We start from the raw sequence: 26,358 nt of genomic DNA, 5'->3' as shown, positions 1-26,358 counted from the left end.
ATAATAAAAATAAATATTTGTGGGTTTTTTACCATGTTTAAAAAAATAAAATATTTTGTGTGTGAGGGGGGGGGGGGGGGGTGGAGACGAGCAATAATGTGGGGGGGTGGTCATTTATTAGATGATATTTCAAAAACATAATACCCTCTACTGAGCCACTTTGAAGCCATATATTTGACCATTGACCTTGAAGGATGACCTTGACCTTTCACCACCCAAAATGTGCAGCTTTATAAGATACGCATGCATGCCAAATATCGAGTTGCTATCTTTAATATTGCAAAATTTGACCTTTGACCTTGACCTTACACTACTCAAAATGTGCAGCCCCATGAGATACAAATGCATGCAAAATATGAGTTGCTATCTTCAATATTGCAAAATTTGACCTTTGACCTTGAAGAATGACCTTGACCTTTCATCACTAAAAATGTGCAGCTCCATGAGATACACATGCATACCAAATACCAAGTTGCTATCTTCAATATTGCAAACTTTGACCTTGACAGATGACCTTGACTTTGACCTTTCACCACTCAAATTGTGCAGCTCCATGAGATATAATGCATGCCAAATATCGAGTTGCTATCTCCAATTTTGCTAAATTTGACCCTTGACCTTGATGGATGACCTTGACCTTTTACCACTCAAATTATGCAGCTCCATGAGATACGCATGCATGCCAAATATCGAGTTGCTATCTTCAATATTGCAAAATTTGACCTTTAACCTTGACCTTGAAGAATGACATTGACCTTTCACCACTCACAATGTGCAGCTCCATGAGATACACATGCATGCCAAATATCAAGTTGCTATCTTCAATATTGCAAAGTTTGACTTGACCTTGCAGGATGACCCTGACTTTGACCTTTCACCACTCAAAATGTGCAGCTCCATGAGATAGGCATGCATGCCAAATATCGAGTTGCTATCTTCAATATTGCAAAATTTGACCTTTGTCCTTTAAGGATGACCTTGACCTGTCACCACTCAAAATGTGCAGCTCCATGAGATACACATGCATGCCAAATATCAAGTTGCTATCTTCAATATTGCAAAAGTTATGACCAATGTTAAAGTTTTCGGATGGACGGACGGACAATATATATTTGACCTTTGACTTTGAAGGACAACCTTGACCTTTCACCACTCAAAATGTTCAGTTCCATGAGATACACATGCATGCAAAATATCAAGTTGCTATCTTCAATATTGCAAAAGTTATGACCAATGTTAAAGTTTTCGGAAGGACGCACAGACTGACGGACAGTTCAACTGCTATATGCCACCCTACTGGGGGCGTAACAAGAGCTGTCAGAGGACAGCGCGCTCGACTATTCGAGTGCTTGACAGTATTACGTAAGCCATCATGGGGAAATTGTTCATATTCAATAATTTATTAGACGATCTTTCAAAAAAAAAAAGGAAAAAAAAATTAGGGGGGGGGGGGGGTTGAGAGGGGGTATAATGTGAGGGGGGTAATTTATTAGATGTTAAAAAAAAATTGGGGGGGGGGAGGTTGGGGGGAGGGGGGATGAGAGGGGGGTATAATGTGGGGTGGGGTAATTTATTAGATGGTGTTAAAAATATACACATATATAATATATATTTCAAAAATAAAAATAGGAAAAAAAATTGGGGGGGGGGGGGGAAGGGGGATAGGGGGGTGAGAGGGGGGTATAATGTGGGGTGGGGGGGGGTAATTATTAGATGATGTTAAAAAAAATTGGGGGGTGGGAGGTTGGGGGGGTAGGGGGGGTGAGAGGGGGGTATAATGTGAGGTGGGGTTATTTATTAGATGGTGTTACAAAAAAAATTGAGGGGGGGAGGAAGTTAGGGGGGGAAAGGAGGGGTGAGAGGGGGTATAATGTGGGGTGTGGTAATTTTATTAGATGATGTTTAAAAAAAAATTGGGGAGATGGGGGGGGAGGGATTCTGGGTAGAGGCGTGGGGTATGGTTTGGGTGGAATCCATTGTGGTATTCAGGTAATGTTGTTTTGTCAAAGTAATAATAAAATGTGATCATAAATAAAGAAGTTATGGCAATTTAAGCAAAATGTTCAATTATCTAGGTGTAAAAGGGGCCATAATTATGTCAAAATTCTTGATACAGTGGTCTGCTCTTGTTTATAGGTTGGGGTTATGTTGGTAAACAAGTATGCAAAATATAAAAGCAATATGTCAAAGGATATTGGAAATATTTGGGGTAGTACGCAAAGTGTAACATAGATTTATCAATAAAATGCATATTCTAAGTATAAAAGGGGCAATAATTCTGTCAAAATGCTTGATACAGTTGTATGCTCTTGTTTATAGGTTGGGGTAATGATGGTAAACAAGTATGCAAAATATGAAAGCAATATGTCAAGGGACATTGAAAATATTTGGAGAAGTACGCAAACTTTAACATTTGCTGCATATTCTAAGTGGAAAAGGGGCCATAATTATGAATAAATGCTTGATATAGTTGTCTGGTCTTGTTTATAGGTTGGGGTCATGTTGGTAAACAAGTATGCAAAATATAAAAGCAATATGTCAAAGGATATAGGAAATATTTGGGGTAGTACACAAAGTTTAACATAGCTTTATCAATAATATGCATATTCTAAGTATAAAAGGGGCAATAATTCTGTCAAAATGCTTGATACATTTGTATGCTCTTGTTTATAGGTTGGGGTCATGATGGTAAACAAGTATGCAAAATATGCAAGGAATATGTCAAGGGACATTGAAAATATTTGGGGTAGTACGCAAACTTTAACATTTGCTGCATATTCTAAGTGGAAAAGGGGCCATAATTATAACAAAATGCTTGAAAGAGTTGTCTGCTCTTGTTTATAGGTTGGGGTCATGTTGGTAAACAAGTATGCAAAATATAAAAGCAATATGTCAAGGGACAATGAAAATAATTGGGGTAGTACACAAAGTTTAACATAGCTTTATCAATAATATGCATATTCTAAGTATAAAAGGGGCAATAATTCTGTCAAAATGCTTGATACAGTTGTATAATCTTGTTTATAGGTTGGGGTCATGATGGTAAACAAGTATGCAAAATATGAAAGCAATATGTCAAGGGACATTGAAAATATTTGGGGTAGTACGCAAACTTTAACATTTGCTGCATATTCTAAGTGGAAAAGGGGCCATAATTATGACAAAATGCTTGATAGAGTTGTCTGCTCTTGTTTATAGGTTGGGGTCATGTTGGTAAACAAGTATGCAAAATATGAAAGCAATATGTCAAGGGACAATGAAAATAATTGGGGTAGTACGAAAACTTTAACATTTGCATGCTAACGGCACGGCCCGGAAACACCGACGCCGGGGTGAGTAGGATAGCTCCACTTTATATATTTCATATATAATAGTCAAGCTAAAAATGAAAAAAAAAACTATTTTTTTTTTTTTTGGGGGGGGGGATTCTGGGGTGGGGCGTGGGGGATGGTTTGGGTGGAGTCCATTGTGGTATGTCAGGTAAGTGTTGTTTTGTCTAAGTATGAAACAATCTGATCCTAAATAAATAAGTTATGGCAACATAAGCTAAATTTATTTATTTGACCTTAAGATTCAAGGTCATTCAAAGGTAAAAGTCAAATTCAACTTGCCATGTACAGTTCCCTCATGATAGTAAGAAAATATTTGAAGTTTGAAAGCAATAGCCTTGATACTTTAGAAGTAACGTGGATCTAACACAAAATTTAACAAAATATTCAAAGTTACTAAGTCTAAAAAGGGCCACAATTCCGTCAAAATGCCAACCAGAGTTATGCAACTTGTCTTGCACAGTCCCCTTATGATTGTTAGCGAGTGTTCCAAGTCTGAAAGCATTAGCTATGATACTTTAGGAGTAACATAGACCAAAACACAAAACTTCAAAATTTTCAATTTTCTAAGTACAAAAGGGGCCATAATTCTGTCAAAATGCCAGTCAGAGTTACATAACTTTGCCTGCACAGTCCCCTTATGATAGTAAGTAAGTGTTGCAAGTATGAAAGCAAAAGCTTTGATACTTAAGGAATTAAGTGTACCTAAACACAAAACTTAACCAAATTTTCAATTTTCTAAGTTTAAAAAGGGGCCTAACTCTAAATATAATGCTGACAGAGTTATGCATCATACACAAGTGTCTTGTTGCCATAAAGAAGTATTCCAAGTTTGAGTTAATTATCTTTGATGGTCTCAAAGTTATTTGACTTTATAATAAAAAATCACCAACCGAGACGGCCACGCCGGGGTATAGCTCTCATTTTTCTTCCAAAAGTCGAGCTAAAAAGGATCTTAAAACAAACTTTGTAAGAATATTTTATTCACTTATTGCGCAACTGATGGGCATTATCGTTTCTTTACAACTGATCTTATTTATTTTATTACGGATTTTTCTTCCTATATTATGGGTAATTACGCAACACTTTAGTTTTATGCGTGTACAATTGTCTTTTCAGTTAACATGAGTTCTAGTTTTATGTAAACATTGTGTAATATCCTTTATTATCTGAATATTATATATGTACATAATGTGTTTATATTTAATAAAATTTATAAACAACGAGTTATGTAAAAATCCATGGAATTTGAGTGAAAACAAACATTTGTTATGTCTCAATATGTAAAAACACACATGTACATCAATCCCTTATGTGAAATGCTTTTAATTAACACACAAGGTAAGTCAGAAGCGCATTTACTACAGCCGCGTCAATGTAGCCTTGTGCTTAACCTTTTATGCTTTTGTAGTCTTTTCATACTCATTTGAAGAGCATCAAAAGAAGTGTACAGAGTATTGTCTTTACAAGGTTATAATATATGTGTATACATTTTAATACAATTGAACATAAAAGTAAGTGACAAGACTAACAATATTTCACAAAATTATATGTTCATGATACCATTAATGTTTATTGTTGAAATACCAAGGGATAATAACCAACGGTTCAATTCCCACTGTGACAAGAGATCTTAAAATCTAGCCCAAAAAACACACATCAAGAACTGATACTTCTTAGGAAACAGACTCTAAAGCATCTTAGTAAGTCTTAGGCTTTCGATGCAATCTAATTAAAATAACAAGGTTTAAATAGTTATTTGGATTTCTGAATGTCATTAGTGCAAAATAATTTCATTCAATTTTGGAGAAAATGTGACAAGTTGGGAGTAGAATGCTCACAGTACAATATTTCAAGCTCTACTACCAGTAAACATTTCTGATTCTGGAGAAAAAAGCAATTTGCGTCGGTTATTTTCGGATGTATTTGTGTTAAAATTGCGGAGCAATTGACCCGCAACATCAACGAAAGTTAATGTCCAAACAATAATAATGATTTTACAATAGTATAAACTATGAATCTCCTTCCATAGCAACCTCCGCTTGTGCCCTAACAAAGAATGGTCCCTGGTTACAATACACCTTCAACTGTACCACATACGGTGGACCAAACACTTCCGAGACAGTTGGCGATTTCGCCAAAGTCAACACAAGGTTATATTTCCACTCCTTGCATTCTTTTGTCTTCTCCGTAGATCGGTCAAGCAAGTATTCACGAAAGCCTGGATGGTCAGACATGATATTCTGTGCCCACATCTGCCCTGCGAGGGCTTCTAACAAGGCGAGTAGGGGAAAGCGTAGCTCGGGGAATGGTTGTGTGGCAAGTGACATAAGGTAGGAGAAAGTGTTGGATCCAAGACAGTTGTACCACCGCTCTGTCAGCTTCAACAGTTCACTGGTTTGATCTTCTATCTAGAGAAAATGATGCGAAGATTTATTGACAAGCAAAGATGACTGTATGGTCAGATACCTTGTGAACATTATCAGATGATTCATTGGCAAGCAAAGATGACTGTTTGGTCAGATACTTTGTGAACATTATCATAAGATGCATTGGCAAGCAAAGATGACTGTTTGGTCAGGTACTTTGTGAACATTATCAGATGATTCATTGGCAAGCAAAGATGACTGTTTGGTCAGATACTTTGTGAACATTATCATAAGATGCATTGGCAAGCAAAGATGACTGTTTGGTCAGGTACTTTGTGAACATTATCAGATGATTCATTGGCAAGCAAAGATGACTGTTTGTTCAGATACTTTGCAAGCAAAGATGACTGTTTGTTCAGATACTTTGAGAACACTATCAGAAGATTTATTGACAAGCAAAGATGACTGTTTGGTCAGATAATTTGTGAACATTATCAGAAGCTTTATTGACAAGCAAAGACGACTGTATGGTCAAATACCTTGTGAACATTTTGAGAAGATTCGATCATTGGCAAGCGAAGTTGACAATTTCTTTACTGGCTTTCTTCATCAAGTAGTGCAACAAATCATTATTATAAAGACATGAAGTAGACACATCATTCCCGAGGACTTAATTTTTAGTGTGAGTTTAAGAGAATTGTTTAGGGTTGAACATGTGACTTTTTCGTAAGCTGTACATACCACTTTCTGATATAGAATAGTTTCACTCTCAGCCTCATTGTTAAAAAGATTGTATGGGCTTTCCAAATATTACCTACTTTGAACGTAATAAAAAACCATTAAAGAAACAAGTTCCTGTTGTATGTGTACCGTTAACCAATTAATAATCTTATAGCATTGAAATGACTCTTCAAATTACCAATTTGAATTATTATCTACATTTGTCCTTTGTTTTGTTTGTGTTTTGTTCAGATGTATTGATATAATTATTGAATTCACAAACGAAATCTTACAGATTCTTGTGTTAGTTGTGACATATACATGTATGTACAACATTCATCCCAAGACCAATCCTGTTTTATTTGAAATCCTTCGCAGACATAACAGGTTCACACTCAAACCATAACATGTACAAAGGGCTAACATGTACAAAGGGCTTATCACAAGTTTGGGAAGATCACCTATAACCAATAGCTAAGGAATATTAACGTCAATTAACAATCTGACCTCAGAAAAGCCCAGGGTTCATTAACACAAAGCATCTGTCCAAAATAAATAAATTCATAAGTCTCTATCTCTTTTGTGTTGAGGTCTTTGTATGTTAAAAGCCTTAAGTAAGTTATTATTCTTGAAAGCATCCGAAAACAATGGATGTAACATATATAATTTCAATTGAAATCTGGAGTATAACTTAACTCTTCCAGTGCTGGAACCGAATTTTGAAGGCCTTTGCAAACAGTTTGGATCCAGATGAGACGCCACAGAACGTGGCGTCTCATCAGGATCCAAACTGTTTGCTATTCTGATAGTATTCTTTGAAAAAAATCAAAGAAAATGCTAATTTTAGAAATTCAGCAGACGACATTTTTGCAGACGACAAATTTCCCAGCATGCAAAGGGTTAAGTTATGATAAACATTAGGAGCTCAGTAAACTAATTAATACAGAACCCCATAGCAATACGTGATTATCATGGTATTAAAGGTACATGGAACCTCACTAGACAGCTAAGGTCTTGTAGAACATAAGTACCTTACCTCTAGTCTCATGAGACAGCTCAGGTCTTGTAGAACAATTATCTTTATATCTTGGTGGGACGCTTTAAGTACCTTACCTTGAGTCTCATGAGACAACTCAGGGTTTGGAGAACAATGATCTTCAAATATAGCTGGGACTCCCTAAGTACCTTACCTTGAGTCTCATGAGACAGCTCAGGGTTTGGAGAACAATGATCTTCAAATATAGCTGGGACTCCCTAAGTACCTTACCTTGAGTCTCATGAGACAACTCAGGGTTTGGAGAACAATGATCTTCAAATATAGCTGGGACTCCCTAAGTACCTTACCTCTAGTCTCATGAGACAGCTCAGGGTTTGGAGGACAATCATCTTCAAATATAGCTGGGACTCCCAAAGTACCTTACCTTGAGTCTCGTGAGACAGCTCAGGGTTTGGAGAACAATGATCTTCAAATATAGCTGGGACTCCCTAAGTACCTTACCTTGAGTCTCATGAGACAGCTCAGGGTTTGGAGAACAATGATCTTCAAATATAGCTGGGACTCCCTAAGTACCTTACCTTGAGTCTCATGAGACAACTCAGGGTTTGGAGAACAATTATCTTCAAATATAGCTGGGACTCCATTAGTATTTTACCTTGAGTCTCATGAGACAACTCAGGGCTTGTAGAATAGTGATCTTCATATCTTGCTGGGACTCCCTTAGTACTTTACCGATACATCTCATGCCAGTGTCCATCTTGTTACCTGTAATATGGGTTACAGTTATTACCTACAACAATGAATCAAGCTTTCTGTCAACCAATAAAAAGCAGATGAAAAGCTAAAATTCCATGTGTGTCCTTACCGGTATACCTTGTACATTTTATTGGACTGGATTTGTGCACATAATCTATTAACGAGTTTACTGACGAGGGAGAATGGCAAATCCTGTATGGTAACTAAATAATTTTTTGACAAGAAAAAAGCTTCCAAGAGACACATTTAGCAGAATAATACTTATATTATTTTTGAAAAACAAAATTCATTAAAGACAAACCCAATTTTTCCAGAGCCATTTTTCCTTCTATGGATGAACCAATGAAGCCAACAGTTTGTACAGCTAGACTCAGCATTGAGGGATTCTCTGGAGATGACAGGTTGTTGAAGACTGTTGCCACAAAGGACTCGTTCTGTGAACACACTTCTTTTGGGTAAAGCCGCGCAACACAACCAAAAAACTTTATTAGGCCTGAAATTTGACATATTACATGTTTTCTGGTACAATTTTGGTGAAAGCTTAACATTTGAAATAAATCTGAAAATTTGAACAAGGCCTTCTCTACAGTGACAATGTATCTTCTCCCTTTACCACTAAGAGGCAAAGCGAAAATTGCAATGTGCAAACAGCATAAAACCAGAACAGCCTGCAAGTAACTCTCAGTCTTTTCAGGTTTAATGCTGTTGCTGCTCATTAGTAGGTTTGGAAATGAAGCCTTAAACACTTGAATTTAGTAAGAAAAGTCTTAAATTCCTTAAACATTCTAAGGGACTACAAATGCGTGAAAATATGTATCAGTGATAAAGGATTATTAGCTTGATATATTTTATTTGACCAGGAAATAAATAAAGTCTGAGTACCACAGTAAATCATGCTAATAAAATTATATATCAAATTTCATCAAATGCACTTTTTCTGAAAGTCTGTGTTCAATAAATTGAGGGAATATTTATATTATCCAAATTGCAAACAAAAAAAAACTATTTCTAAAAAACACATTAAAAGCAATTTTGGTAATCAAAATTAAGTATATTTCACCAAGGCTAATTTAACTGGCTTTGTCAGAGTTTTGGTAGATTTTCAGGGTGAATTCTAACAGTACATTTGAAGTCAAACATTTAATTTTTGCCACTGACACTTTACCAGGAATAAGAAATCCCGCTAGGGGGTCATCCTGGGCCGACCTCAACATGGTCTCCAGCCTGGCGATGACATCATGCTCCTTCAGATAGGCCAACCCATGCTCTGAAGAGGCCTGACCAACATAGTTATGATATGACATTTATGTTTAAGGGGGGGGGGGGAATTAGTTAAACCCTTTACTCCATGAAACATAAGAAGCAAGTGAAAATGGCTTTTGCAACCAGCATAAAACCAGAACAGCCTGCAAGTAACTCGCAGTCTGTTCAGGTTTTAGGCTGTCTGCTCCTCATCAGTATCTAAGGGTTGGAAATGAAGCCTTTAAAACTTGAATTTAGTCAAAAAAGGTATTAAATTAAATGTAATTTTCTAAGGGACTACAAATGCGTCAAAATACATATCTGAGTGGTAAAGATTAAAGTAAAATAATAACAGTACAATTATATTATTGTTTACTTTTTATAGTAGATAGTTTCTGAAGATAAGAATACTGGTCAAGTTGCTGAAAAAAATACAATGAATTTAGCTGGCAATTATTTGACCTATTCATGCCTAGCGTCTAGAAAAAAAGGCCTTTGCAAACAGCGTAGACCCAGATGAGACGCCGCATGATGCAGCATCTCATCAGAGTCTGCGCTGTTTGCTTAAAGGAATTTTTATAAGAAATATTCTAAATATAGAAATAAATATACTAGACATCCCTAATTTTGGAAATAAATTGATCCAATTTAGAAGTATGGGAGAGTCCACTAGGCATAAATGGGTTAATTATGCCAACCCTGATACCATAGCATCAAGTGAATTCATAGTTATGAATTAATGAAAACATCAAATTTCAAATCCACTGTTGCTTACAAAACAGATGAGAGAGCAGTTCAAGACAGTTCAGCTGCACATTGCTTACATACCAGATAAGAGAGCAGTTCAAGACAGTTGAGCTGCACATTGCTCACGTACCAAATGAGAGAGCAGTTCAAGACAGTTGAGCTGCACATTGCTCACATACCAAATGAGAGAGCAGTTCAAGACAGTTGAGCTGCACGAGAATGTCGTCCTTGTGTAGCTCATTCAGGAACTGTTGTAGCAGGCCACTCTGGAAACTCATACGGAGACCTGCCTCACACTGGCCACTGATGTTCACAATGGTCTGTTATAGACAGAATATATTTTCCTATCAATTAAAGGGACCTTTTCACAGATTTTGTCATGTATTGAAGGTTGTCATAAAATGTGTTATATTGATAAATGTAAACATTGGATCTGAAAATCTCCAGTAAAAAATAAAAATAAAACTAAACAAAGAAAAACTAGAGCTTTGTCACAGATGTCATGTATACCCCCACATACTGCAATGACACAGACTATTCTGCATTCTGTCTTCACAAAACAAGAGAAGCTAATTTATGGTGATTTTTAAGAATTATTATGCCATTATCATTTATGGCCATTTTGACCTTCGAACTCTTGAATTCTTTTGCATGACACGTTGTGAACAAAATAAATGTACAGAGTCATTTTAAAATATCACAATGAATGACATAGTTATGGCCCGGACAAAATTTTATATGGCCATTTTTTACCTTTGAACTCGTGTGACCTTGACCTTGGAGATATCGACATTATTCTTTTGTGTGACACACCGTCCAATGACGGTGAACAAATGATTTTAAAATCTCACAATGAACAACATAGTTATAGCACAGACAAGATCATTTATGGCCATTTTTGACCTTTGAACTTAGTGTGACCTTGAACTTGGAGATATCGACATAATTCTTTCGAGCGACATACCATCCAATGATGGTGAACAAATGTGCCAAATGATTTTAAAATCAAAACCATGAACAACATAGTTATAGCCCGGACAAGCTCATGTATGGCCATTTTTGACCTTTGAACTCAAAGTGTGACCTTGACCTTGGAGATATAGACGTAATTCTTTCGCACGATACACTATCCAATGATGGTGAACAGATGTGCCAAATGATTTTAAAATCTCACAATGAATGACATAGTTATAGCCCGGACAAGCTCATTTATTGCCATTTATGACTTATGAACTCAAAGTGTAACCTTGACCTTTGAGATATTGACGTACTTCTTTCGCATGACACACCGTCCAATGATGGTGAACAAATGTGCCAAATGATTTTAAAATCTCACAATAAACAACATTGTTATTGCCCGGACAAGCTAATTTATGGCAATATTTTTGACCTTTGAACTCAAAGTGTGACCTTGACCTTGGAGATATCAACGTAATTATTTCGCGCGACACACCATCCAATGATGGTGAACAAATGTGCCAAATGATTTTAAAATCTCGCAATAAACGACAAAGTTATGGCCCGGACAAGCATTTTACCTTTGAACTCAAAGTGTGACCTTGAACTTTGAGATATTGACGTACTTCTTTCACGTGACACACCGTCCCATGATGGTGAACAAATATTCCAAGTCATTTCAAAATCTAACGATTAATAACATAGTTATGGTCCGGACAAACTTTCTGTGACCTAGTTTTTGACACGGCATGACCCATATTAAAACTTGACCTAGACATCATCTAGATACAGCTTCTGACCAAGTTTGGTGAAGATCCGATGAAATTTTCAGGACAAACAGACCGACAGACAGGCAGACAGACAGACAAAGTGACTCCTATATAGCCCCCATTAACAGTAATGGGGGTATGACAGACAGACAGACAGACAGACAGACAGACAGACAGACAGACAGACAGACAGACAGACAGACAAAGTGACTCCTATATAGCCCCCATTACCAGTAATGGGGGTATAAAAAGTAACCCTCAACTGGGATCAAACCACTGACCCTTGAAATAAAAGTCTAACACTTAGACCACTCGGCCATCCATGCTCAGTCATACAGTGAGTGATGTATTTTATACTGTATATAAACAATCCTCGTAGTGTCACAAAAATTTAATGACAACAACAGAACTCTCCAAACTATTCAATTTTTTCGCGTTGCTACGCTTTATAATTTTCAGGTTTTTTAATTGTCAAAAGATGCATATAAAGGATATTTTAGAGCATGGTATGTAAATTTGCAGTATTACTGTTTCCTCACAAATATCAACGAAAATTGGCATATCTGATACAATCTTTTTCAATTTTGTCACTTTACCAAAACGTGAAAAGGTCCCTTTAATATCTCATAGTATCTTTTAATAGTGTGTTCAAATGTCTTTTAATGGATGATGGGTAATCCAGTTTCAAAATTTGCAGAGTCATCATTTAATATTAGATGTACAAACATGAGCATAAACACTGATCAGTTGATCAGTTGTGACTTTATTCCCGGCAAATGCTCTGTCAACAATTTTCAATCTTCAAAACTTTCAAAAAAACAACATCATAAGATGATAAACAGTGCACAAAGAGCAAATTAAATATGCAGAAATTGTAAATGACCTTATTAGGTATTTTTAGATGATACCATTCTACAGTAATCAACTGTCTGAAATTGAAAAACATAACTATTTGCTACTGTGAAACAAGAAATTATGAATACATTTTCATGCAAATATCTGCACATCACCAATTAAGATTTGCATTAAGGAATTCACACAATGTGACAGATTTGCTGTACCTCATAGACTCTGAATCTGATAGTATCGTTGCCAAGCAACACATCTTGTATGGTGCTCATGAGGTTCTCTGAGTACAGAGTGGATAGACCTTCCTCAGAGGAACCTGGTATGTAGAAAAACATGGAAATGTGAAGTAAGGAGTCACAGATGGAAAATATCAAATTTGCATATGACTGCTGTTATTTACAAGAGCACCGCATAGTGGGTGTCAATGCTCAGCTATGGGTGCACTTTTGAATAAATGAAAGCACTTTGATTTTAGAGCCTGTGTTTAAGTTTTATATTAGAGGTCACAGTGACCTTGACCTTTGATGTAGTGACCCGAAAATGGGTGTGGCGTGTAGAACTCATCAAGGTGCAGCTACATATGAAGTTTCAAAGTTGACGGTGGAAGCACTTTGATTTTAGAGCCATTGTTAAGGTTTTAGCACAACGCGGACAGCAGATGCCAGACAGCCAAGCTAAAAATATCTGGGCCTGTGTCACAATCAATGTGCACTATAGATTAACTATTTGTGCATTTGAGAATATTTAGCTCAACAACATTAACCTTGCGCTCGTAAACACAATAAGCAAAAGTTATATGCCTTGCACGAGTTTAATGAGGTCCTAACAGTTTGTAAACTATAATAACCCATTTTAATGAATTCATGCATGAAGATCATTGCCAAGTTTATATTGGCAAGTTTTAGTAAATAAGTTATTCTAAAATCATTCTGAATGAATAACACTTAATCATTATTGGTTCATGATAAGTTAGAGTCGGATTTTATTTTTAAAGTTCACTTAAAATAGGACAGTTTCAGGAATATGCTTGATCTAAAGTATAAAAGGTTGATGGATCCTGATCATAATTCAAGTTTAATTAGGGAAATAACTCAAACATAAAACTATAAGGGTTCTGATATATTTTTTATTATTCTTTGTTTAAAGTCATCAATGGCATATGATAAAGCACTGCCTTCAAAAACTTATCATCAAGAATAAGACATTTCAGAAAGCTCATGCAATTTTCATCATTTCGTAAGTAATCAATGGCATATTTTAAAAAAAAGCTTAAATCATTAACTATATATAGGAGACTGCATCATTCTATGGGGGAAAAAACACATATTAGAAATGTAACCTGACTGGTCAATTTTTTCAAATTTTCCTAAGCAGAGAATTTGTATCCAAGATATTTTCCCAAATTAACAATTATAAAATCTTGTGGTAGTCAATGACTTATTATCATACCAAGTTTTGTGAGGACTTGTGAAGCTGACTTTGCCACATCCAGACTTTCATCAGCCAGGGCTTTCACCAACTTTACCAGAATGTCTTCATGCTGGGTCAACTCTTCAGAACTGTTGTCACTCACTCTAAGAATCTGTAAAGTCCCATAAATGCGACCACTAACAAGATAGATGATTAAACAAAAATGTTTGCAACTGACATGAAAACAATTTTTTACTAACGATACTGTGTTGCATTTTGTGATCACCGGTAAACTAAAACCAACATGAGAACAAATTTTAACTAATGATACTGTGTTGCATTTAAATTACTTATGATTTAGGTTGAGAAAGATATGTTTGAATATCATTCCATAATATGAATATATACATTCAACAATAAAGCAACAATATTGTCAGCCCTTATCTATTTGAACTAATCCTGTTTTTGTTTCTCTTCTATTCCGAATATTTTACAAAATACATCTACAAATAACATGGATGTTTTCAACCTAACTCGAAAATAGTTCAGTGTAGTGGTGGTTAACCCTTTCAGTGCTGGAGCCGAATTTTGAAGGCCTTTGCAAACAGTTTGGATCCAGATGAGACGCCACAGAACGTGGCGTCTCGTCAGGATCCAAACTGTTTGCTATTCTGATAGTATTCTTTGAAAAAAATCGAAGAAAATGCTAATTTTAGAAATTCAGCAGAGGACATTTTAGCAGATGACAAATTTCCCAGCATGCAAAGGGTTAAACATGTCGGTCACCTGTGAGAGACAGAGTTTGCGGACTGGCAGCTCATCATGTTGCAGACCCGTCAGAAGTTCGTCGTGGAACTGGGTGAGAATCACGTCTGGTGGCAGAGGGGACAGCAGCTTCTGTAGAACTTCACAGCACATCTCCAGCTCCTCTCTAAATGATACAACATGTGACAGGTTTCAAACATATTCTTATATGAGTTAGCAGCAGTGGTGGAAACTGGCATCATAATGCCTTGATACATTTTGAAAGGGGTTGCTTGGATTTTCTGGTTGAGAGTTTAAACAAAATAGACTGACAAAATAAAATAATTATGATATTAATACAATAAAAGTTTTAGTTGGATGAAATGGGCTTACTCCTTTATACATGTATTATATATATCTCATAGCAATACACCAACCTAATTATTGTTTAGTGCAATTTTCCAGAAGCATGGTTGCAACATAAATACATGTTTAAGGATTTGCAAGCTGCACATTCATATTACCACTAATAATTCATTTGAACAAAGCTTCAAATGAAGTATTTACAATAAATTGGGAAATAAAATAAACATTAAATTCACTTCTATCATTTAAATTTAAAATTATAATTGTTTAACCAAACTGTTCAAAGTTTATATTAAGTCCACCATACTCCCCTGGTATAATATGTACATTGTTTAACTTGCATGTGCTGACACTTGCATAATGTATGTGCTATTATATTCATGCTGCTATTGATACTATAAAGTTTGACCAGACAAGAAAAATCATTAATTCATACAAAAAAAATTTGCTGCTGGAAAATGCATAGACTGGCATTAAGTGAAATCTGCCCTCCCCCCCCCCCCCCCTCCAAACAATACACAAATTATGTTCAATTATTGGGACTCATTAAAATAATGGACTAATGTTCACTGAACATGTAGTATTTTGTAACAACTGACAACAACAAGAGCTGTGTTTGTAAAACACAATGCCCCGACTGCGCCGCTTTGAAGCCATATATTTGACCTTGAAGGATGACCTTGACCTTTCACCACTCAAAATGTGCAGCTCCATGAGATACACATGCATGCCAAATATCAAGTTGCTATCTTCAATATTGCAAAAGTTATGACCAAGGTTAAAGTTTTGGACAGACTGACATACAATGACGGACACATACAATGACAGACACATACAATGACAGACAGACAGGCCAAAAATAATATAACCCTGATCATTCGATCCGATGGGGGCATAAAAACAAACAAGGGCAATAACTCTTATTTTAAAAAGTGTAATGTTATGGTTCTAAAACATGGGACTTCTCCTCATTGATATGAATACACCCATGAAGTTTTATGTTGAAATCTTGGATGGTTTCTGTGATAAACTAGCCCTAAAAAGTTACAAATACAATTTTTGTGTGGAATGCATGTCTTTTTTTTCTTCTTTAGCACGGGGTTTATAAAAACCCTTTCCCCCAAGAGAAAGGTCCCTGCGCCAAAGAGAATTTCTTTAAAATGATGCAGTTTTCCCCAAATTTCCAGGTTACTTTGGGAATGTTTATCCCCAAAGTGGAAGGCCATGCCCTTTCCTGAAATCAAGAAAAAAATTCCCTGCAATGTGATTATAGATTTATGTTTTTTGTTGTAAAGTAATTTAGTTCAAGAGCTGTGTTTGTGAAACACAATGCCCCCTTCTGCGCCGCGTTGAAGCCATATATTTGACCTTTGACCTTGAAGGATGACCTTGACCTTTCACCACTCAAATTGTGCAGCTCCATGAGATACGCATGCATGCCAATATGGAGTTGCTATCTTCAATATTGCTAAATTTGACCTTTGACCTTGAAAGATGGCCTTGACCTTTTACCACTCAAAATGTGCAGCTCCATGAGATAAGCATGCATGCCAAATATCAAGTTGCTATCTTTAATACTGCAAAATTTGACCTTTGACCTTGACCTTTGACCTTGAAGGATGACCTTGACCTTTCAACACTCAAAATGTGCAGCTCCATGAGATATGCATGAATGCCAAATATCGAGTTGCTATCTTCAATATTGCAAAATTTGACGTTTGACCTTGAAGGATGACCTTTACCTTCACCTTTCACCACTCAAAATGTGCAGCTCCATGAGATGCACATGCATGCCAAATATCAAGTTGCTATCTTCAATATTGAAAAAGTTATGGCCAATGTTAAAGTTTTCTGACGAATAGACAGATGCCATATATTTGACATTTGACCTTGAAGGATGACCTTGACCTTCACCTTTCACCACTCAAAATGTGCAGCTCCATGAGATGCACATGCATGCCAAATATCAAGTTGCTATGTTCAATATTGAAAAAGTTATGGCCATTAAAGTTTTCGGACGGACGGACAGACAGACAGACTGACTGACAGTTCCAACTGCTATATGCCACCCTACCTGGGGCATAAAAAGATATGTTGAGACCACTCCTTCATGTTATGTGACCCTTTTGGTTGACCCTGACCTAACACTTCATGTAATAATAGACAACAAATGAATGAATGAATAAATGCATGAATGAATGAATAAATGAATGAATTAATGCATGAATGACTAGATGACAATGAAAATACAGAGCCATTATATGCCACTGCAGTGCTTTCCACAGGCCATATAACGGTCCCTCACCAGGGCCGGAAATCAGAGTCCACAGGGCGCCTGAACTTTTCTGATCAGTGTATTTTGGCTGTTATTGCAACTAGCCATTCTTAAGATCAAAGCGATATCGACTTTGCCGAAAATTTTGAAAGCCATTTACGATCCTCTGTCAACTACATCTAACGCTTTACCCAACTAAAGACCGCTTAAGGGCGGTGCTTCGCTGTATTGGAAAATCAATATTGGCCAATGAGAGGGCATGCTTTGTATAAGGGGCAGCACTCGTAGGCAGGCGCACTACCTGCAGTTAAATCATGCAGACGACTTGTGACGAACATGTAATTGCCACAGAAATCTTGGCTTAGAAGACTGATGATGGCTATGATCCTCGTGGAAGTTGTGCATTTCATTAATATTACTCTCAAAACATTTACTTTTCTCCAGGGTTTCTGAAATATTTTTATGAGTCTACTTGTCCACGGACAAGTTGGACCCAAAAATTCACTTGTCCGTACCAAAGAAGTACTTGTCCGTACTTTTAAGATAGATAAAGGAAAAGATCATTACTAATTAAGCAAATACAGTAGAAACCCTCTAAACCGGATCCTCGCTACACCGGAATCCTCTCTTAACCGAACAATTTGTCCGGTCCCATTTTTTCCCCTATTGAACCATGTGTTAAATATCTCCTCAAGACCGGAATCCCCTCAATTCCAAATACCGGTCATTCTTTGGATCAATATTAGGTCATTCCATACGTAATTGTACCTCTCTAAACCGCTCAGGGCCTGTTTATTGCACCTCAGACCTAGAGTCAAAAAGTTGTGAATAGCGGATTAAAGCCGCGTGAAATAAATAAAGGTGGTTGAAAAATGTGCAAACTGTAAAAATCGCAAAACTATTTAAAGATACTTGTCCTGTGATGTACATATCGATCAATAGAGGTGTTAATACTGATTATAATTACTGATAACAAACATAGAGTGATTTATTGTGTTTTGTTTTTGATGTACATGTAGGAAGCCGTGCTAAATTGACCTATGAAGAAGCTCTTCAGCTCCTTATCAAGCTTGCAAACTTCGGCAGTGAAAAGGACACTGAAATGTATGTTAGTGTTCAGGAAATGATTAACAAGGTGGAGAAGACTATCGTGCGTGGTAGATGTTTGAAAAAACAGGTCATTCTTGACATGTTTGTCAGTGTAAAAAGGAACTAAAGTCACCTAACAAATGCATACATGTATACAATTGTTTGTTTTTCAGGGTGCACTGTTTGAGTTATGTTGTAGCTATTATTGCTTCCAAATCAAGATATTAAATGACATGTATTGTTATAATGTGATGCAGTATGAATGAATGTTATATGTAAAAAAACTATTCAAATTTGCTGAAAGTGTTTTTCCCACATTAGGCTATGTAATTGACCTTCTGAAAGTAAAATAGTCAATGTCCCCTCTAAACCGGAATCCTCTCTAAACCGGAATTTCCTCTTGGTCCCAGGTGTGTCCGTTTTAGAGGGGTTCCACTGTAATACAAACATACACTTTTGCTAAGTTCTATTTTAAATTATAAACATAGTTTACTAGAAAATTCACATGAACAAAAAATACAAGCAAGATGTGCGTATAACAAGAGCACCGCATAATGGGTGCCACGCTCTGCTGCGAAAGCTGGTCAGATTTGGTTTTTTTGAGGTCACAGTGACCTTGACCTTTGACCTAGTGACCCAAAAATGGGTGTGGCATGTAGAACTCATCAAGGTGCATCTACATGTGAAGTTTCAAAGTTGTAGGTGGAAGCACTTTGATTTTAGAGCCAATTTAAAGGTTTTAGCACGATGCCTACAGCGGACTGCTGACTGCGCACGACACGACGAGCTGGCTATGACAATACCTCGATTTTCTCCGAAAAATGCCAAGCTAATAAGAACACGTTTAAGTCACAAATGATACCATCGCGGATATTTAATAATCTCAACATGACTAGAAAATTCACTTGAAATAAAATAATCTCTGCTAAATATAAGTATATAATTATCTGCTTATAAAGGAAACTCCTTACAAAGTTTACATTTACACACACCGGTAACTTTTTCAAGCCAAGGAAAATCAATTAGCCAAGACTCAACAAATTCTTGTTTCCGCTTGGCGTCCTATGCTTTATCATATTCATACTTGGCTTTTCTCTTCTTTTCCGAAGCCAAACTGATTTTATCATTGGTCTGATTAGCGTCATGGCTTGACGTTGAAGTGGTTTTATTTTAAAAAATTGAATGCAGGTCGGTAGAAAATGTTTGCGACCCTTTGCAATTTACGACAAATGTTATCTAATGCGTGATTGGCTGTTGCTATACGCATGTGCGCTGGTTTCTCTACTATAAATGTTACCTCATGCGTGATTGGCTGTTGCTATATACGAGTGGACTGGTTTACTACATTAAATAATTATTATCGGAAAATAACCTACCTCCAGTTGAAAAAGTGGGCCAGTCCGCAGATTAATCATAAGCTATTTATATAAACTTTTGTTTTTTATTTTGGGAAAATAGAGAAGTTTCGTAAATAACCACGGAAATTTTACTTGTCCCTGGACAAGCCAGCTTTCAAAAACTGCTTGTCCAGAAGGGGAAATTGACGACTCAGTGGATGGAAAGTAACGTTTTACAATTGGTTGCCCACATGGGCAACCATCTTTAGTATTTTGGTTGCCCAGTTAAAGACTAACGAGCCCAGTACGATTTACTAGTATGGTCGTGTGTATATAAGAATTTCTTTAAAAAAAAAAAAAAAAAGTAAACAACAACATTGCTAAATTAACAAACTTTATGTGTATTATGTCATAATATAAGTCTGAGTTAAAGCATTTTATTGGCTTTGATAAATGAATTTTATTAAACTAATTATTAACTCACAGTCGCCAATTTCATTAAATGTTTAAATGCACTTAGTCCAAATAATAAGACGTTATCTGTCGATGTAAATCGACCTCATATTTATAGGAGTAAAATGCACTGAATTGTTTCAAGCTTAAAAAGCAAGTTGCCCAGCCGGACTACTAACTTTTGATTTTGAGTTGCCCAGGCCAAAATGTACTGGCCCCGGGCTCACGGGCAACCACTAATTTCCATCCCTGGACTCGGACAACTCGGACAGCATATTTCAGAACCCCTGAACTCATACAGCTTTTAAACAAATTGTCGTTGAATTCATGTTTTCTTGAAGTCTCAAATGAGCATAATTGTCCCCTACCGGTAAAACCGGAGCGGACCTATGGTTTGCGCTCCGCCTGTCAGTCTGTATGTCTGTCAGTCAGTCCGTCACACTTTTCTGGATCCTGCCGTGCGATGACTTTAAAAGTTCTTCATATTTTTTCATGAAACTTAAAACATGGGTAGATGGCAATATGGAGATTATGCATGTCATTTAATTTTGTTCCTACATCAAAAATTCTGGTTGCTATGGCAACAAATAAAATTTAAAAAATACCGTAAATCTACGAATATAATACGCACTTTTTTACCTGTCGATTTTTTCTTCAATTAGGGGGTGCGTATAATATACGAGTTTAGAGCAGAACTAAATTTTTCCTGTGCAAGTTTTCAACTTTATCGCTGTTATTCGCTTCGCAGCAGCCATTTTAAACTACAACATTACATCAAAGGGGTGCAACAGGGCTCATGCTGTCGTTTGCCATTTGAGTCATTTGCGAAAATATTGAGAATTTGGCTCAATAAAAATCTTATTTGTGAAAATGCGAAAATCTAGTAAAATTTCATTGAAAAATCCGCCATTTATATCGGACTGGTTTTCTACAAACAAATGTATATTTGTCTCTTTGTTTTAATGAAAGTGTTCGCAATTCGAACAGTAAACGAAACCCGGTCTGTACCTGATTATGAAACATCGCTTGACCTTATTGTTATTGAAGTGCGCAAGGTAGCTGGCCAATCAACATTGAGCTCGCTTACACATGAAATGACGTTGTCGAAAGAAAAATGAGAACGGGAGGAGCTATCAGATAATATTGAGTCATTCATGCGCAGACACTGTATACTTTGAATACACAGTTAATATCGTCGTCTGCCTACAAAATAGCGCCTGGATGAAAAAAAAACAACTGACAATACCCGTAAATCAATATTTCTTAGCTGACCACTATTTATCTTTCTACCGCATATTTACCATATCTGAAGTAAAGAGTGGTTATTAAATAATTAGTTTTATGATGCTAATAGAGTCTATTACACCTGTCTGCCGATTGTCGAATTAAATTGAAAGGTGATAATTAATTAATTTGTTTTTTACTCCCAAACTAGCCTTAATGACAGCAGCGTATTTTAATTAAAGAGATCATGAAAAGCACAAGAGGTTTAATTGTATTTTAAGTTATATTTAATGTATCGAGTTTGTAACTCGAAAAAAGAAAAAGTAATTCATCTAGACAACTATAAAAACAGAAGTAACCATTTTGTCTTCTTATTACTTTATTATTATTATAACTATTATCGTCCCGAATATTGTCAAATTGAATTAAATGTGAAAACAAAACACAGCGTCTCTGCTTCTTTCTTTTGTAATTATGACTGCTTGACCCGGATGTCAGCAAGGGGCCCGTGTGTCATCGGTAACAATCAATGGTAATATAAACAATAGACAGAGATATTTATTATGCAACTGTCATAACAACAGCACTATAACACATCCCGATCAATATACCGGGGTAACAGATAGTTGACAACACCAAATTGATTTGCTATTTTTACAACACAAAAATATATTGACACATTTTTTCAGAAATGGCCGATTTCGGACACTGATTTTTTTAGTGCGTATTTTACTCGGATTTCAATTTTTACCGATAAATTTTGACCAAACTTGGGGGTGCGTATTATGCACGAGGGCGTATTATATTCGTGGATTAACGGTACTGACAATGTTAGAGTTTCACCGGTAGGGGACAATATTGCTTGGCAATCTCTTGTTAAATTTGTAATCCAAAACCCTCTTCGGAATGTAAAAGTTAACTCTACGTTAACAGATTCTTGCTTCAAACAAGAGGGTCTGAAAGGCCCAAGGTATCCCCCGCAACATATGCTTTGTTTGAGGATGGTTGCAAATTGGACGGATGAACATAATGATAGATGGACGGACGGAGGACAATAACACAAAACTAAGACAAAGGAAGGTTCTTAAGCCTTCACAATTTATTTCATACCAAGTTTCAAAGAAATCCGCAAAAGCGCTTCCAAGATATAGCTCCGGACACAAAAATGCCTATAGTAAAAAGCATTTTTTCAAGATACAAAGGGCCATAAGTCTGTTTTTAACAGATGGTGTACAATGCCATTTGGCGTGCATCATCCTCTTATGCATATATATACTCATACCAAGTTTAAATGAAATCCGCCAAAGCACTTCCAAGATATGGCTCCGGACACAAAAGTGCCTATAGTAAAAAGCATTTTTTCAAGATACAAAGGGCCATAAGTCTGTTTTTAACAGATGGTGTACAATGCCATTTGGCGTGCATCATCCTCTTATGCATATATATACTCATACCAAGTTTCAATGAAATCCGCCAAAGAACTTCCAAGATATGGCTCCGGACACTAAAAAGCATTTTTTCAAGATACAAAGGGCCATAAGTCTGTTTTTAACAAATGGTGTACAATGCCATTTGGCGTGCATCATCCTCTTATGCATATATATATACTAATACCAAGTTTAAATGAAATCCACCAAAGAACTTCCAAGACATGGCTCCGGACACAAAAGTGCCGGACGGACGGACGGCCGGACAACGCCAAAACAATATCCCTCCGCCTCTGGCGGGGGATAATAAACAGTGATAATTTATTTTGTGTTGACCATTTGTCTCAATAAAAAGGGCACGAAAATTATGCAGCATGTACAACGTCGCGTCATGTGCATTGAAAGGGTGGGTGTATTGAGCAATGTATTATCAAGCAAACACCATGTCAAGCAATTTACGCATGTTCAGTGGCAATATTTCATCAAATCTATAAATTGTCACTTATGCTGAAATTTATTTGATACTTGAGAAAAATGGCAATGTTTGTTGTAAAAGAAATTATTGAGCACTTTTATCGTCAATATTTACCAGAAAGTGTTTTTAAAAATGGGATTATCGGGTATTATAGAAACTTGAAAAGTAGTAAGTATGCAGTAATATCTGAGTCGGGTTGATACGGATGTATTGGGAAATTGTCTTCACGCTTAATATTTTAGACCAAGAGCCCTTCGGGCTAATCAGATAGAATTTTTAATAGCCCGAAGACAGTTTCAATAGCCCGAAAAGGTTAACATACATTTTATGACTTTTTTCGCTCGGAGCAACAAAAATATTCATTTCCAATCAGAAATATCTTCTAATGAGTAAAAACATTTGCCTGTCCCATTTTCAACAGACTGTATTATTTATTTTTGATAACAACAGCAAAGGCATGCTCTCCGGACATCTCCATATCTCAGTGTTTCCGATTGGCCCCAATTTCCTCAGGACAGGTTTCCTCAAATGGCTAAATGGTCAATTTTTTTTCGGGACATTTGTCCTAAATCATGAAACAATTTTCATACAGCTTTGTTAGCGCCCTGAGCCCTAACCTATTGTACTTTTTTAGTCTTTCTAGTTGCAATTTCTGGTGAAAACAATGCAAAATATTATAAATCATACCATCCGTATCACCCCATGTGTATTCATCATTCTATAGACATTTTTATAAAGAACGTCGAAAATAAATTTAAATCGACGAAAACAAAACTGTATCCGAAAATAACAGTCCGAGAATATGAAAGTGTTTTGCACATGAAATCAAATGTGCATATCGTATGATTCAAGAAAAATGAAAACCAGTTACCTAGCAAATACGTAATAAATATATAATTTTGTTAACATATTGCTTAAATATATGCTATTGCAGTGCTTTATTTTGCTAATCGATCACTCAAACTTTTTCATTTGCAACATTTGCTGACTTGTACAATTTTCGGAAAGTAGCGAAGATTTTTCGTCAGTTACCGTTCATGTTCGCGCTATCCACTAACCAATCAAAAATCAATAATAAAATGGTCCATCTCCGGAGTCTCTGTAAGAGTGGAAATCAGACGTGTTGATTGGCTAACGACTTGTACCGACTACTTCCATTGATTATGTCTTTAACCCAAAGTTGCTGACCGGTGTTCATGTATTTTTTTCACTTTATTATTTTACGCTAAAATATTCAATAGACCGGTCGGGCTATTTAATATGCATTTATGATCAACCGACCGTCCCAAGAATCGACTCGGGCTACGGGCTTATAGGCTAATTCGAAGACTGTTTATAAATAACTTTATAGCTGGGGGGGTTTCTTATAGTCATAGCGCACCAAATGACGTCTTTTGAAGCTGTTTTTCTTCGAGTTATAAGGCACCACAGAACTTCAATTGACACATATTTTTTTTTAAATCAACTTCGGGAGGGGACACCCGAAGCCAATCTTATAAGCCCCGGTGCGCCTTAAAAAATCCTGTGGAAAGCACTGCACTGTGGTTGAGAGTTATGAATTTCAATTTGGTTCAAAACTTTACACACACACACACACACACACAATGTGTTGTTGCTAGTTGTTGTTACACGATCAGGACGACAGTCGACAGTAAGAGAAATAACTTCATAAGTTATCGCAAATGGGAAGATGACAATGCAGTTTTGAAGGTAGTTTACCCATTATCCGTAGAAAGACATTCGAACACACTACTGAAAGAAACATTTGCACTTATTGAAGATATCGACTGAATAGGAGTATTTCCTAAAACGGCTTTTAGATCCGCCAAAACCTCCAATTTATTTTCACTATTTGGAAGAGAATCAATTAATGCCGCTATGGACGCTGCCATCTTGTTTTAATGAACAAAACAGACACCCTACTTCTGGAACAGAGGATGCACACCACTTATTTCAGGTGGACAACTAACGCTTTTAATCGGTCGTGAGGAAAGCGTATTATTGCATGGTTAAGCGAAATAAAAATTCATTAAAAATAACTTCGCACTACATTGAGCGAATCATTAATGTCACATGACTTGATGATAAGCACTTTTTTTTTAAATTTATATATAACAAAGTCCATTTATATAATTATTTACACTTGTATTTAATATGACGAATTAGATCTGCTATTAACAATGCTTTAGCTTTTTGCACACCATGCTATTGCTGGCATTAATCTTCAATAACAAACGATATGATCTAACATAACCAATGTGTTAATTCTTTATAGGGGTGATATTGTTATTGAGTCACTTAAATCAAGTAATTGTAGACACAAAGTAATGTTTGTTCTTGTTTTTAAAAAGACCATTGATATGTGCAAAGAAAAAGTCGTTACATTTTAAATGAAACATTAAATTTAAGGGTGACTTTATTTATTTTTTCCTTGTAAAGGTTACCTTGACTTCCAAAGCAACATGCAGAACTGTGTTTTTTTGTGTTTTTTTTTCATTATTCTCAACGAACATGTAAACTCGATCTCTGGACATATACATACTATCAAAAGTCAAAACTGTATGACGCCATCGCCATTTCAACCTCCAACATATTCATCAACGTTCCCAGAAGACGTTATAAACGCGATTCCGTGACTAACACAAAGCACGCCGGTCTTGCATATGAAAACGGACTAAGTAAGGTTGAGGGTTTTAAATAACACTATTGATAAATAGGTGCATTGATTTCAGATTAAGGTTCACAATGCTCCAAGTATATGTTGACGGCATGATTATTTACCTGGGACATACACATATTTTGTGCTTTTTCAATTATTACAC

The 26,358-nt window shown here is 36.3% G+C and overlaps 1 protein-coding gene across 1 annotated transcript; it reads right to left on the bottom strand.

The window, feature by feature from the left end:
* Positions 1-4,295: 4,295 nt before the first annotated feature.
* LOC127836924 (26S proteasome non-ATPase regulatory subunit 5-like) lies at positions 4,296-25,431 on the bottom strand. Its single transcript, XM_052363571.1, has 9 exons — positions 25,256-25,431; positions 14,933-15,077; positions 14,186-14,318; positions 12,949-13,052; positions 10,340-10,480; positions 9,337-9,448; positions 8,473-8,664; positions 8,071-8,180; positions 4,296-5,740 (listed from the first exon to the last, which is right to left on the bottom strand). Exons 1-9 carry the CDS (start codon positions 25,426-25,428, stop codon positions 5,342-5,344), a joined length of 1,509 nt encoding a protein of 502 aa, XP_052219531.1. The 5' UTR covers positions 25,429-25,431; the 3' UTR covers positions 4,296-5,341.
* Between the last annotated feature and the right edge of the window lie 927 nt (positions 25,432-26,358).

Source organism: Dreissena polymorpha, chromosome 7, assembly GCF_020536995.1.
Source record: "Dreissena polymorpha isolate Duluth1 chromosome 7, UMN_Dpol_1.0, whole genome shotgun sequence".
Lineage (NCBI taxonomy): Eukaryota > Metazoa > Mollusca > Bivalvia > Myida > Dreissenidae > Dreissena > Dreissena polymorpha.
The sequence above is the reverse complement of the archived record's forward strand: the minus strand, read 5'-3'. Positions and strand labels throughout refer to the sequence as shown.